This window comes from Glossina fuscipes, unplaced genomic scaffold, assembly GCF_014805625.2.
Source record: "Glossina fuscipes isolate IAEA_lab_2018 unplaced genomic scaffold, Yale_Gfus_2 237, whole genome shotgun sequence".
Classification (NCBI taxonomy): domain Eukaryota; kingdom Metazoa; phylum Arthropoda; class Insecta; order Diptera; family Glossinidae; genus Glossina; species Glossina fuscipes.
In genome coordinates this window covers 190,913-207,551 of record NW_023998580.1, presented here as the reverse complement: position 1 = coordinate 207,551, position 16,639 = coordinate 190,913, and the positions used below count along the sequence as shown (strand labels likewise).

The 16,639-nt window shown below is 33.4% G+C and overlaps 1 protein-coding gene across 8 annotated transcripts in view; it reads left to right on the top strand.

Annotated features, from left to right (window-relative positions):
- The window catches only part of LOC119642613, a 143,149-nt gene that overhangs the window by 68,113 nt on the left and 58,397 nt on the right, over window positions 1–16,639 (top strand). For 7 of the 8 annotated variants that reach the window (XR_005248095.1, XM_038041803.1, XM_038041808.1 and 4 more), the window contains one exon: window positions 5,879–6,020. Coding sequence is in view for 7 of the 8 variants with exons in the window: in XM_038041803.1 (XP_037897731.1) it covers window positions 5,879–6,020 (142 nt within the window). In the remaining variant the exon portion in view is untranslated. Of the gene's footprint in view, window positions 1–5,878; window positions 6,021–16,639 lie in introns of those variants that run through there. The other variant, XM_038041810.1, reaches the window with a different exon arrangement.

Below are 16,639 nucleotides of genomic sequence, written 5' to 3'. Positions count from 1 at the left end.
AATGCTCATAATGAAAAGTAGTTTTGGATTGACTATAGAATGGAAACGCGCTTAATGATTTTTGTAATAAAAATTAAATTTTTTTTAAAGAACTTCATTTATATGATAATAAATTAAATTAAGTAACGAGATCGTATAAATACAAAGAAACACACAAACTTATATGTTAAGAAAAATGGATGAAAAAATGCAAAGTAAAGAAGCGCAAAACTTTTGCTAACCATTCTTTGCATTTAGATACTTTTAAATTGTATCGGTTTGATTCAGCTTGCACCTTGGCTGAACATAAAACACCCTATTGTGACAAATGTGTAGTGATTAAATAATGTATATTTTTGATGAGTTTCCCGATGAATTAATGCCATATAAATAGGATGCTTTATTTTCGATGGATTATTCTGATAAATAAACACCATATGAATATGTCGTTTCATTTCCTACACGTGATTTATGGTTTTATGCTCTTAATGTGACTTATTATAAAAGAAGCATTTAAGTGCGATCACGTATATTTATAATCATTATATTTATGTAAAGACAATTTACTTCTATTATATATAAAAATAGTTATAAGTATACATATGTTTACATAAATACACATATGCATAATTAGGAGTAAATAAATTAAACTCTAACCTTTATATATTTCAATACATTTAATTTTGAATAATGTGTAAAGCAATAGAAAAGGAAACTAATTTTTCTTATATTTTAGAGGAGTTTATCTAAGTGGTCCTCAGGCTCAGCTTCGGGGTCTCCCATATATATCATGGGCCGAAGTAGACCAGTAGATAGGGCAGAGTAGAGAGTGACCCTGAGTTGAAAATATGTCCGTTCGATAAGATAGGTTTCTTATGGCAAGCTGCGCTATATTTAGCTTGAGCCAAAGAGAGTGCCGCCGTGTTTTTTTTTTATGAGGATGCACACTACCACTAAATTTCGGAATAAAAACACACATATACTGTATGAGATATAGAGGATCATCACATCCCAGTCCACAGCAGCAGCTTATAGCAGAGTATGTATCGTTTTTAAGATATTTTGACTTATAGCGCACTTTTCATATAACAAAAAACCCTTTTAACGGCAGTCCAATCATACGCCTGGCTGACCTATTTCCGCCGCACAGAATAGACTGCCAATTGCTCCTTGTGAGCAACTTTCTTCATCTTTTGTGGTTTACGTTCCAAGATTAAAATTTGCTGCTTCCAGATATTTCATTATGAGTTCCTTTTTTAGGAAAATTTTTAGTCATTATTGTATTTATTTGTTCATTTATTTGTTTACCCATTTATACATGAGATTCATCTAAAGAAAATTATAGTTGAATTCAGTGCATCCTTATAGAAAATCTTATACTAATTGTTTTAAAACTAGTATACAATAAGAAGGAAGAAAAATAAGAATAATAACAAAGTAAGTTTAAATTAAATTAAAAAGTTAAAAGTAATAATAAATAAATAAAAAGACAAAGAAAAAGGAAAAAGCAGATACACAACTAGCACAGAAGCACACTCGCAACAAGAACAGATTCAGGCTGCAAGTGAACTCCTAAACCATTAAACACGTTAACAACACAATCTTATTTTAAATAAAAATATTAGATATTAAGAATGAAATGTTAATTTAAGTACGACACAGGTAAGCAAAGTTTCTTTAACAGACTTCAAAGAGTCTGATAATGAGAAAAAGTGATAGACATCATTTAGTCTTCTGCAAACAACTCTGAGCGGGTTATACAGCTCATAATTGTATTTACATTGAGTAAGCTTAATCAAGATAAAGTGCCTAGAGAAGCGATTAGGGACATTAAAGCTTATCTCACCAAGTAATGCGGGCGAGTCAATTTATTACTTTGATTAAGAAAGAAACCCCAAGAACAGATCTACGTTTCTCAAGTGACGGTAACGATAATAGAAGTAACCTATTTTCATGTGGGGGAAGAGAAGCAATCGGGTCCCAACCCAAATTCCTAAGAGCAAAGCGTAAGAATTGCTTTAGAACAAATTCTATTGAATTTACATACCTCTTATATGAAGGAGACCACAAACCTCGAGTTTAGGTCTAACCAAACACACGTACAGCCTTTTCGTAATGTACAGATCATCAAACTCTCAATTCCATATATTTTGTTAAACACACCCTGATGTTCTCTTCTTTATAGTAGTATACGCACGCATTAGTCTTTAAAGATTTTAATTCATATTTAAAGTGTTAAATGTAAAAGAAAGTTTTAAATATATATTAAAGATAAAAGTATTTCCCAACGTTTAGTACCTGCGTCTACTTCCACCCATATGTCACGACATCAAAAACGTTCAAGAAATTGCACATTGCATACATCTTCACTTTGCAGTCGCAGCGTCCACATGATTTATGTCATCTATCATAATGTTTCATAGCTGTCTCTAGTAGGAACATCGTCGAAAAAATTCCCCGTTTCCCTTAATGTATTCGGTTCTTTTCAGATTATGCTCTAATGACCAAACATGCTTGTAATCTTTTAAGTTCTTCATTTGACTCCTTTTTGAGCGCAATTTACCCGCGATTACCTCATTCTTTCACGTACTTCATATATTTTCCAAATACCACTACCAACAAGTGCTTGACATTCTCTATCCATTACATTTTTCACGAATGTCCATATAGATCATTTTTTACACAAACATAAGGAAGCCGATCAACAGGGTTTCTGATTTGATTCGATATTGTCAATGTTTCTTCAGCGTTACTTAGCATCCTGCCATTGTCAGGAATGCTTGTCCAGATTTTTTTCTTGAGCGCATCGTCTTCCTCATCAGCAAGTACAACATCTTCTTCTGCATTACTTTTGATTTACACCATTATGCTGATCGCACAATTCATTAAACGGTACATAAAATATTACTGACTTAACTCATTTTCCATAAACACGGCCTTTCGCCTAATTTTTACCGTTTTTACCGTATGGTCAAAAAATCAATACATTTTAGAACTCTTACAGTATGCAACTAAGAATTCTTCTGCTATGGTGTTCAAAGTCTTACACTTTGGGGTCACAATTCAAACATTTCCCATACAACCAAAAGCTAAGCCATCGTCCACATTTAGTTCACATCTTCTCCAAACGTCTTCCGGTGAAGCGTTCTAAAGATCCTTGCAACGCATATAATAAATGGCTATATTAACCGTATCTGCGCAACAACGTTTATTAAGTTTGCTTGAGACTGTGTTTAATCGGCAGACGTGCTATGTTTTCTTTCCGACGTATATTATTGGGTATTAATTACCCAAGCCACCAGTTTTCCTTAATATGTTATGCGTTGTAATTTAAACTGCATAACTGCAGCGCAACGCTTGCATTATGGATTATTTAATTTAAGCAGAACATTCAGGAGAGTTTCCAGGGCAACAACTTCATTTTAGAACTTTGTCTTTAACTTATTGACGACCCTTCGGTACCCTAGAAACCGTCAAAAGATTTGTATGAACATCGCGTTTGTATAAAACTTCACTAACTTCAACTTCTGACTATCTTTCTTCAACAGATCCATAAACTTTAACATTGTTTTTTATTGTTTATTTTTGTCTGCAGTACTTATTCCAAAATATTCACAGTTCTTCAGATCGTTGAATAACACTTTTCTTAAAGGTGTACTTTGCTGCTCCAGAGTCAAGAAAATAATTCGATGCTGACGATGCGAAGAATGTAGTATCCTTTTGTTCGTCTTTTTGAATGGAATCATTTTTCTTCAGACAGTTCATTTTCATATAGTCAATGTTTCCCCCGCGTTATCATTGGCTGTTGGCCATTCATCAGGAATTTTCATTTACACGTTAGATAATTTTATTGTAGCCCATATAACAATATTTGCATATATAAGCATGGATTGTCACTCTTCCATTTTTGTGTCGGTGTGTTTTTACCTTAGTCTTCTTGTTAAGCTGCAATATTGAAGGCCTTTCTCTGCATTTGTCCAAATCTCCTAAGCCGCAGCACTTTTTGGTTATGAGCCAACAACATTGAATAAATCAGTTATGTATATTTTGAACGTGCAATAATATGCTTTAAAGAGTTTTCTTCTTTACTCTCCACAACTGCGCACAAACATTGATGACCTTTTATAACTAACGTATTTATTTATTGAAACTAGTAAGCGTAGCAAGTGGCATAGACAAAAGAATGAAAATAGTTTACAGTGACAAGAAATTGACGCTTCGTTTCAATATATAATAGCAGAGAATTTTTTTGCTGTCTTGTTCTTATGGGATATTTAGACTCAGCATCGCTCGTCGTTTTCAACATCTCGGCGAAAGATTCTAGATTGTTTGCAAGTTCAGCATTTGAAGGCAAAAGCAAAACTATGGACTGGAATTAGTGGCTACCACGAAGTGCTGCCTATATTGATATGTTTTGCTAACGTGAAGCCAAGTGTGAATTGGACATAGTTTTTATCGAATTCTTTATCCGTATTGTGCAGCGAGTGCGACGAAAATACAACTTCTACTGAGCAAATGTCTAACCTCAAAACTATTTCTTTATTTATTTCTTTATTTATTTAACATTACAGTTAGTTAGCTACATTACTAGGATACAGCTAAACTTAAGACTAAAAGACTAAAGACTAGAAAGAAAAGACAAAAAAGAAAAAACTAAAATTTATTAAGCAGGCAACAGGAACCAGCAACAACAACAAGAACACTGCAACAACTCCTGCTGAAATTTGTATTGTAAATATTTATTTATTTATTTATTATTTAACAATTAATAAATATTAACTACAAATAAATTGTAAGCTAAATTTAAGCATTAAATTCAGAACTTTAGTTCAATATAAATTAAATATAATACAATATGTAAAACTATAGAGTTGGAAAAATATAAAAATAATAAAGAAAATATAGTAAACATAATTAAAGAAATATGAAGGCATAATCATCTGGCAGCTAATCGCGGAGTATAGAAATTTTTATAAAATTTAAAGAATCAAACTGAAACATCAAATTTGTGAAAATTATCATTAAAAAGTTTACAAAGCGCACGAAGCGGGTTATTACGCTGATAGTTAGTACGGCAATGCAATCAGAAATGACTAAAATTAATTTAAACTAATATATTAAAAATATACAAAAGTTACTTTGTAATGAGAAACTCACTGATTACATAAAATTATTTCGCTTCAAACCGCTGGCGTGTATATTGCACTAAAACCGTAAAGTGAAAGTTATGCTGCTTTCTGCGTCTACGAGATCACCTAGATAAAATATACTTTGCATGCATAAACATTTTATGTATAGATTGTGCTGCCTTGCTTGCTATTAGTACTTCCGCTCTGTTTTCGTTTTTTATGGGCAGAAAAGAAAGTGAACACAGCTAATGCTGCGTTATCGATTGTTAGTTGACAAACCGCATATCAAGTTGACTTTACTGAAATTGAGTTACTTTTATTTCATTTTATTCAACAAATCATATTTGGCACAGTCGTGATTTTTTGCTTGCTTTCAAGCTTCAACTTACGGAAGCCAAAGAATTCTTTATCAACGTAAATTTAAATATTAAAATTTTTTTCTTCTACTTTTGGCTGTTGACCTTCGATTTTCAGTTATTTTTTTTTTATGTGCATTTTTTTAGTGGAAGTGCATGGCGCATAATATTCAATTTTATTTGAAAAACTTTGTAATTTGAAGTTACACCTTAATAAAAATAGTTTTTTTCATAAATACACGCCAAAATTGCGTACATAATTGGCCTTGAAAATTTAAATTCCCTCTGACATGTGAGACACTCCAAGAAATGGTGACCGTAGCACAGTTCTGAAACCGGATGAATTAGGTTTAGCTATTTTGTATGTATTATATTACTTTTTATTAACTTTCTACTTTTCTAACAATTTTGCAGTATGCGCTTCTTCAAACAGTGGTCGATTCCTGCCAAAAGAAACGCCATTGTAAGTTTTCCGCAAATTCTAAGCCTTCGGCAATTGGCAATCAATGCGCTGGCATCCGAAAATTTGTTGAGATAGCGTATAAATGTCGTCCATGTAAGTAGTGAAATACTCTTATGTACTTTATATACGTATTTGTTGATCGTGCTTGAATTTTTAAATTATTGTACAGGCACTTTTTATCGCAACTCCAACAAATTAAAATTTCGTTATAACAATAGCCCTATAGTGACCATTTGCGACGTAACGCTCTGGTTTCAAAACGTCGTCAGAACAAAAATATTGCCGATTTTTACATTTCTCGATATATACTAATTAAATGTCCCGCTTCCATACAAGCACACTCGCGAAAAAGTGCCTTATTAGTGTATTATATATACTATGCGACGGAAGAAGCTAAAACAATATTGTATATGTCCTAAGTCTTCGCCAAGTGAAGACGTGTTTTCTGAAACTCTTGAGTTTAGGTCTGGTTTGAGCCTTGTACGCAAAGTTAAAAGAACGCCTTCCTATATTGTGAAATCTCTATTCTAGTGCAAGTTTGGCACCAAACCTTTTTTTAAACTTATAAACTGACCTAGATTTGCCAAAACGAAGGTCTCCTTCAACCGTCGGCAAAAGTTCTTGCAAGCTGGCTAAGTCGCCAGTAATGGGGGGGCACTTCATCGCGTCATTTAAAACTCAAAATTGTTTTTATTCCTATCATTTGTTTTAAAATATTTGCCAACGTGTGTAGTGTAATACCCCGCACACAATTGCCCAACAATTTAAAAACTCTATTGCTTGTGCGCTTACATGTAATTGCTCAAGCAAACGGACACACAACCACACTCACGTACAGGTCGATTTAAAACTTCATAGCATTGTATACACCTGTTCATAGTGTAGTCTTATGCATATTTGCTGTACAACTTTCATTAAATGGTTTCATTTCAGTTGTTTCACTCTTCCCTACGGTCTTTAATATGGTTTGTTTTTATAGGACTCCTTGGGCTAGTACTTCATAATTTTACATCGCAAATGTTGCTAGCGAAATGTCCTATCTTATATATATAATGGTTTTGCACAGGGGTACTTTTCCGAACATATCGTATAAGCAGACATCTTGAAAAAAGTACGCTATGAAAGTGGTTTGACCAAACGAGATTTTAGACGCAATACGTTCGAAACTTTCATAAAACGGAAAAATTATAGCGCAGGAACGCCATTAATACAAAATTCCAAGGATGCAATTTTTAAAATGTAATGGTTCCAAGATGGAATGTACGTAACGGAATATAATGATAGTAAACAGATATTAGGAGACACATTTTTAATATATTTCTCGTTCACCACGGACGATGACTAGACTTCAGATTATTTTTTTATTTTACCCACTTATACATGAAATTCAATTAAAGAATATTACAGTCGAATTCAGCGCATCTTAATAGAAAATTTTTAACTAATTGTTTTGAATTGTTTTTAATTGTTAGTATAAATTAAAAAGAAGAAAAATAAGAATAATAACAAAGTAAGTTTAAATTAAATTAAAAAGTTAAAAGTAATAATAATTATGTATAAATAAATAAAAAGACAAAAAAAAAAGGATACACAACTAGCACAGAAGCACGCTCGCAACAAGAACAGATTCAGGCTGCAAGTGAACTCCTAAACCATTGCAAACATGCATAAGCTTGGCAACCAACACGTTAACAACACAATATTATTTTAAATAAAAAAACTAGATATTAAGAATGAAATGTTAATTTAAGTACGACACAGGTAAGCAAAGTTTCTTTAATAGACTTTAAAGAGTCTGATAATGAGAAAAAGTGATAGACATCATTTAGTCTTCTGCAAACAACTCTGAGCGGGTTATACAGCTCATAATTGTATTTACATTGAGTAAGCTTAATCAAGATAAAGTGCCTAGAGAAACGATTAGGGACATTAAAGCTTATCTCACCAAATAATGCGGGCGAGTCAGTTTATTACTTTGATTAAGAAAGAAACCCCAAGAACAGATCTACGTTTCTCAAGGTAAGGATAATAGAAATAACCTATTTTCATGTGGGGGAAGAGAAGCAATCGGGTCCCAACCCAAATTCCTAAGAGCAAAGCGTAAGAATTGCTTTAGAACAAATTCTATTGAATTTACATACCTCTTATATGAAGGAGACCACAAATACAGAGGCATACTCGAATTTAGATCTAACCAACCCATGTACATGTTCATTTTTCGTAATGTAGGGATCGTTAAGATCTTTGGACCTTCTCTTAACAAAACCAAGCACGGACCTAGCTTTGCTTAACCAGAACTCCATATGCAAGTTAAACCGTAACCTATGGACAAATCTATGAGCAAATCGTTGTCCTTCAACTTGTGCGAATCAATGAAATACTGAGTAATGAATAACTTCCTTCTTGAGAAAGAAAGCTTCTTACATTTATTTAGATTTAGTTTCAGAAGATTCAAAGAGAACCATGCAAGCAGATTAAACACTTTGAAGCTGATGTGAAGCTGTGTGAAGCCGATTTCCGAAAAGGAAGAAAACGTTTTCACATCATACATTAAGATCTGACTGGATTTAGTCACCGAGGGCAAATCCGTAATGCCTAAATTAAATAAAATGTGTCCTAAGTGGCTGCCTTGAGATACGAAAGACGTTGCTGAGAATTCATCCGAGGTAATGAAGTTAAACAAAACCTTGAACGATGAGGCAGATAAATAGAAAGGGAAGCCAGAGGCTCGGAAGATAAGTAGTTTACGGTTAACGAAATCAAACGCTTCGCTAAAATCAATGCACATGACATCAGTGCGAGAGTCACTAGAAAAAGCCTTGAAAACATGACAAGTAAACTCTAACAAATTGGTGTTCGTAGATCTTCTTTTTCGAAAGGCATGTTGGAGAGGAGAAAAATATGATTTGATGGCAAAGGCCAAATCCTGAGCCACAATTCGCTTAGAACAGTTTAGGCAAGACACTCAACTTGGCAGTGCTTCTGTAGTTCTCTCTCTACAAGTTGTCTACTACCACTTTTGTGAACAGGAATAAGGAAACTAGTCTTCCAATACAAAGGGAAAGCACCTAAATTCAAGGACTGGTTAAAAATCTTTGAGATAACACCAGCTCGCTAGCGCAAGGTTTAAGTCCACTTGATGGAATTGCATCAAGTCCAACTATATTTTAGAGAGTTCAATCCTTCAAAAACGTCAATTTCAAAAATAACCATATTAGAAATTGAAAACAAATTGGTAATCGGATATGGATAGCTTGCTGATAATTCAAAATTAGCAATCGAAAAATTTTGTCGGACGTACTCCGCAAAGAGATTTGAGGTTTCAGTATCATCCAAGGTCTCAGACTCATTAAAAGAAACTTGCGAGGGATTTATGGAGATTTTTCTTTTGAAATTAACGAACTTAAAAAGGTATTTAGTGTTAGCAAACAGAGAGGATTTAACACACTGAAGGCATCTGCAATAATATTGGTGGTTGAGTGAATTAAACCTATGCCTCGTCACGGAGTAAGCGAAATAGTCGAAAAGAGAACCGCTTTTCAAAACTTTTTTGAAAAGCTTCTTTTTCCTATTCTTCTAATATTTAGTTGTCTTATTAAACCACGGGGGACACCCGCTTCGAGGACCGCACTGCTTGATCGGAACGGATGCAGGAATAGCTTGATTTAATATATTGCAGAACGATGACAGTAAGCAATCAATACTTCCAACTGAGGAATCAAACATAATATGTGAAACGTGTGATTTTAGCATAGAAAAATTGGTTTTATGCAAATCATAAAATTTAGTTGAAAAAATTGAATTTGGAACGTTACGGAAATTCAAGGAACAATCATGCTTTTAATGGAAGGAAATACCCAATGCTGGATGATTCTATCAGATGTTAAATTAGGAATCAGACAATCAGAAATATCACTGTAACATCAAGTGACTTGGGGCAAATTGAAGTCAACCAAAGACTATATCGGTAGGTTTAGATTGATGGGCCACTTCGGAAAGGAGGTCGGCCTGTTTCTTATATAAGGAGATGTCCGAATTTGGGGGAATATAGGAGCAGGTCACATATAAGCGTTTATTAGGTAATTTCGCTCGAATGGCGATAAATTCAACGTCGGGAGTAGTGGGAAACTCAATTGAATAGGATGGGACTGCCGCAGATATGGGAATTAAAACACCACCACCGTCGCAATACAATCCATCATTTCTGAAAACGTCAAATGAATTATGCAAAAGTTTCGACGAATGTAGATCAGGCTTTAACCAAGTTTCAGTGAAGGCCAAACAGAAAAATTCCGTGCTCACTGAATTTATGAAAGTGGAACGAATTTTTGAATTTAGGCCCCTAACATTTTGATAAATGAGAAATAATGACCTTGAAGAAATATTTATTTTTTTCAAGGGGAAATGGCTACTGCATTAGTATTACGAAGTCGATTACTAGGGATAAATTCCTCAATTAAGGATCCAACCGGCCACAATGGTTTATTTAACAACTTATTTATGGTTTCAGTCGGAACTAAAATTTTAAAAGACTAAATTGCTGTATGTTGAGAGGGAGTCGATTTGAAAATACTAATCCGCTTTAAATGGACAGATGAAACTTTCGCCGCCAGATAACTTTTTATGTTATTCACAGATGTATCAGGTGCCAGTCTTGACACAAATATTGCCTTTCTAGGAGGAACTGCTTTCAAGCAAATGTCATCTGTACCAGGAGCAATAGAGTTCACGGATGTGGAGTTTTGAGTTGGGGAGAATGCAGTGAGTGATAATACATGGCAAAATGGTCACACAGCCAACACGAGATGAATCGCTCAGATTCAGGGCCTGTTTTCGCACGACGTGGTGTAAATAAACAATCCATGTTCAGTGAAAACAACAAAAGGACCTTATAAACAAAAAAAAAAAAAACAAAAAACTAAAAGATTCCACGACACAAATTTTCAGCAAATTAAAGAAAACTTCTCACTTTCCCAGCATATAAAGCGAAAGCAAAACAAATCGTAAGCAAAGATTAACAGAAAAAAGGAGACTTTTACCAAGAGCTCTAATCGTTGATTGCACAAAACCAAAATGAATTCTTCACATAAAAGATTAATATATTTCATGTAAGTTAAATTACACACTTTATTCTTTTAAAGATTTTTATAATTTGGACACGAACAAACCCAAAAAGCTAAGAAATACACTAAGAAATTGAAATGTTTCTTGAAAAGAATTAAAACGCGACGACAGAACCTACGCAGAATTGCCAAACTTTAAAAGTTTTCTTGGATAAAAATTTGAAATTCTTGACTCGACAGCATGTTGATTAAGGAGCACAGTAATCGGAAAAATAAAAAAAAACATGTCAAATGTACGTAACTTAGGATTAAGGATAAGTCCTTAATATATCATTTACTTCTTTGATGTATAAAATGTGTTTATGTAAAGGTGTCGAAATTGTGCTCTTTATCTTCAAAGAAAAGAAGAACCGAATAATAGAAGCGCTGCCCAAAACATTTCTTCTCTAGGTCGATTCTCTGTCTACCAAAATAACATAATGTTTCCAGCCCTGCATCATAGTGTAATATCGACACACTGCCAGGAGTATGCTTAAGAATAATGTTATTCTGTTTACAGAAATCACTCAACTTATAATGTCCAATGGTGTGTACAAGTAATCACGGACAATGTACTACTATAACACAATTAGCTATTAAGTATTGATATTTAAGTCTTAAATAGCGGACACAGCAACGCTTAAAGGTATTTTTTGGAACTTTCGTCTTGTTCGCAATAAAAATGAGGAAATTTTTAATTTTTTAGTTAAGAATTGTGTCGACATATATCTAGTTTCTGAAACTTGATTAAAATATTTTGACAAATTATTTCATCCCAGCTGCCCTTGTGTAAGGCGTTGTAGAATGAATAACTTAGGCAGAGGATTGTAACTTCCACAATAGCATGATATTCTACGGAATCTCATCGATTAAAACCCATTTAAATGAAACCGTCGGTCTGGAATACTAATGGTAATTTTATACGGTTCATTAGTATCTATTTTCCTGATGGATCTTGCTCAGATGAGCCTAAATGCAAATTGAACCACGGTCAAGAAAGTCTCCAAGGACATCGAAAACGAAATTTCACACAAATAAGAAAGTTATATCCGGTTCTTCTAATTGATACCCATATTGCTGTTATTATTAAAAAAAAATTAATCAGTCACGGTGTGTATCATATTCATTTTAGAATTAACCTATTTTTGAACAGACAATATCTATTCATATAAGCAAGAAGAATTGCCAAAAAAATATTTAATCCCTTATAACTTTATGTGAACATGGCCTATTTTTCCCACTTTTGTACGTAAAGAGTGGGGTTTCGCAAAGTAAACGTGGAAAATGTGAAATTCTATCTATGTTGTAATTTCTGAATAATGAGGAAAAGCCCACAAGCTTTTCGCGTTCAGTTTGCGCTCCATAGCGGGCATCTGCTCTGACCAATTTGGACCATTTTAAATATCAACTTGCATGCAATGACCTTCAATGTTCCTATCAAATTTGAACGCGATATCTTTATTTTTGCGACTAGGAGACGAACACCACAGAGACACACAGACGGACATGGTTAAAGCAATTCAGGATTTCAGATAGCAACAGTTGTCGACCCATTAGTCTCTTGCGATCGCTAAGCAACATCTTCGAAAAGGGTATTAAAGCCAAACTATTTAAACTAATTCCAAGTCAATAGCTTGGTTTTAGAAGCCAACTTAATAATTCACATAAGCTAGCATGCGTTTGTCGCCAGTTGAAAACAAATTTGGGGTTAAGTAAACGACTCGCTTAGTTGTTTTCGATATTCAAGAAGCCTTTGAGTTCGTTTGGCATAACCGTCTGATTTTTAAAATGATATCTCTTAGTCTCCCGTTTCCTGAAGTAAAACTAGTCCAAATCGTCTTGTCGGAAGGATAATTTTGCATTTCTTTTTGTTCATCTATTTATTATCTACAGATTTTGTAAATAATTTTATTGATTTAAAAGCTGCCGGGTTACTTAGGTCTTATTGAAAACTATGCCGCACTTGGGACTTGAATCCCCGATCATTGAGTTGCTAGTCGTAATGTTTTGCGTATTTGGCTACTCTTGCGAATGCGTTTATTTTGTTAGAAGAGTTGTCTAAATTATTATCTATTCCAGCAAGTGTTCCACAAGCGTCCGTTTTGGGTCCAATTTTGTATTCAATTTTCTGTTCTAAGTTCTCAAAACTTAATGGATGTCACGTTGCATTATACGCTGATGATATCAGTACGTGGCCATTGCACGAAATTAATAGCGAAACAGTTGACAGGTTGGAAACTGGGTTTAGTATAATTTCTAATTATCTAAACAATGCAAAATAAAACATGTAAAACACAAGTAACTACTTTCATTAAAAAAAAACCGTTTCTTTGTCCATTAATTTGAAAAAGAAATCCAACATTGCCATAAAAATATTATAAATTTTCTTGCGTGTGCATATGCAAAATTTGTATGAAATCTAATAATCTTGATGTTTGGATTTATTATGAGATAGAATTATTCAAATGTGTAATATTCTCAAAAAGGTGTGTAAATAGTTTATGTGCTTTCTACAACAAAACCAAGTTTGAACTTATGTCTATGAATTACTGTAATATTGGCCACTTTGTGAGTAGATATTAATTAATTTAACTGCTTGTGAATACTCTGATCATTTGAGGGTCGGGCTTATTAACTGCCAGAGTATCAGAAATTGAATGAAATCTGCGAAATTTGATGAATTCAATAATATTGTGCTTGGCACCTAAATCTAACCTGAGACTAGATACCAAAAATACCTTGGGACTCCCCTAGAGTGGCTTATTTGCAAATATTGTTTCAAGAGACGACCTATCTTCGTTGAACATTATCATGCCTTTTTCTGTCAAATCTCGCATGATTACTCTAAGGCATCCTTATCAACATTCTCATTCTCTAACCAATCATCGGAAACGTCATTGTCTTCTAAAGCGATTAGGATTTGTTCGATATCCCCATTTTACAGTGGCCGAGACATTTCGTGAAAATTATTCACCCACATTGTAATTATGTAATTATTAAAACAATAATATCATTACGCAAGAAAGAGGAAGGAAATTTGAAAATAGCAATAAATATTTCACAAAATAATTTCAGCATTAGTGAAGTCATATAAAACCGATTGTGCATATTAGTGTATTTTTACATCATAATATGCTTCCTTTTTCGTGCATAAATTTATCGGTGTGTGCAAATATATAAATTTTATTGGTTCTATCCAAAAACAATTTGTATCTTTTTATTACCTTTTATATATATAATCTTAATCTCTCTCGCCAAAATGGAATTGTACTCAGACAGCGCGCCAACGATGAAAATTGTCAAAGATAACGAAGTGAAGATATCATTTTCAGGATTAATTCTTTTTCCCTCTCTCCCCATCTGCAAATGGAAAACCACCACCACATTTGCTGTTTCACAATATCCTATCCAAAAACAACAGCAATCTTTTGCAACCACTTTTGTTGGTTTATATACTGACCGTATTCATATACTCACATTCTTTTCTTTTCTTTGCAAATTATCGACTGTTTAAAGAAAATTTTAACCGTTGAATTTTAGTATCAAACGTTCTTTTGTCTTTATACCTTCTATCGTTTCTATAAGTAAAACAACCGCTCGAAGCCATAGCTAGGCGGAAGGGCAGTCAACAATGATTTGTCGTTTTCGTTTCGTTCGTTTTTCGATTAAAAACTCGCTACGTTATTGTTTTAAAAAAATTTGTAAATAAAAACTGACAGTTTTAGAACCCTGAAAGAGCACAATAAGAACTTAATAAAGAAAAACTAGCTTGTTTATTGATTAGTAATAAAGAAGATTGCCTAGGAGTATGTATATTTATTTATTTATTTATTTACTTACTTCTACATGAGATTCAACTAAGCCAAATTAACAGTCAAATTCAAGTAGCTCTTAATAGTAAATTTTATACTAATTATTTTAAAAACTAATGTATAATATATAGGATGATGTGAAAAAAGAATATAGAAGAATAATAGAAACAAAGTAACTTTAAATAATAATTCATGTAAAAATAAATAAGAAAGAAAAAAAAACCATGTACACAGCCCAGAAACGAACCCACAACAAGAACAGATTAAGGCTGCAAGTGAACACCTAAACCATTGCAAACATGCATAAGCTTGGCAACCACAATTTTAGTTTTCGAAATAAAAAATAAGAATTTAAGAATGCAAGTTAGTTTAAGTACGACATAGGTAAATCGCGCGTATGAAACAAAGTTCCTTAATAGGCTTTAAAGAATCCGATATTGAGAATAACACCCACAACAGAGGCATGCTCAAGTATTGATCTAACCAAACACATGTACAGTCTTTTCGAAATGTAAGGGCCATCATGCTCTTTGGACCACCTCCTTATAAGACTAAGCGCGGACCTAACTTCGCTTAACAAGAGCTCAGTATCTAAGTTAAAACGTAACCTTTGGTTAAATAGAACCCCTAAATCTCTAAAGGAATCGAAAGAAAGCTTCTTACATTTATTCAGATTTAATTTCGTAAAACTCAACAAACACCATGCAACCAAACGATTTACGTCAATTGAAGCTGATGTGATTGCGATTCTGTGGAAAAGTAAGAAAACAGTTTCCCATCATCAGCATACATTAACATCTGGCTGCATTTAATAACCGAGGATGTATATATTAATATGTAGATATATTTTTGTGTAGTCATTGGCCCATTATCTTGCTAATAAGAAAATTTGACGATTATATTTGCAATAAATGGTCTTCATTGCTTCTTACAAATAATGCGTGGTATAGACTCTATAATACAAAGAATCACACAATATAAGGAAAATGCACATTGATCAAATGCGCATTAAACAGAACCTAGATAAATAATTGCTAAATATAAAATAATTTACCTTTATATCATCTTGTGCGTAGCTTTTTATTTGCTTTGCTTGTACTTGTCAATTTATTTTTGTAAAAAGTCGGCAAAGGTTGAAGCCACAACTCGAAAATAAGAATAACGTCTCATTTTGTTATCCTTCAAAGACATTCTTTTCACCAATACAAAAACCAAAAAGTAAAACAAACTTTCCCTAGTGCATCATCAACTTCTTTGCGACCGAAAAAAAATCGTCATCAAATTTAAACAACCCTTGCGGAATTTCAAAAATAACAAATGTTTCATGTCTTTGAGTGAAAAATTAATTATAGCTTTAGACTGTTTTGGCAATATAAGAAGTCATTTCTTTTCATTCAGCGAAACGAAAATGATGCCGAATGGTCGTTGTATTTCCCGATCGGGTCTTCGGTAGTTGGCCTAGAAACGCATTATCATGACGTTCGGCACGTTGTATTAGTTCTTTCCACTACTGACTGCTCGTTATCGGTGTCGTTGACATTTATTTCTTTATCCTTCAGCGCTATTTGTACTTTGGAGACGGCGGCGATCTTCGTACTTGTCGATGATTGTATATTTACGGATTCAGGACGGATCAATTCTATAGTTATCAGTGAATGAGACATGATAAGTATCAAGACAATTGTAATAGAAATTAATTTTTTTTTTCACGGAAATATTAAAAAAAGGGCGTATAATGTTGAAATCTAAATAACAAGCAAAATTTGACGAATCGATTCTTTGAATATGAAATATAAAA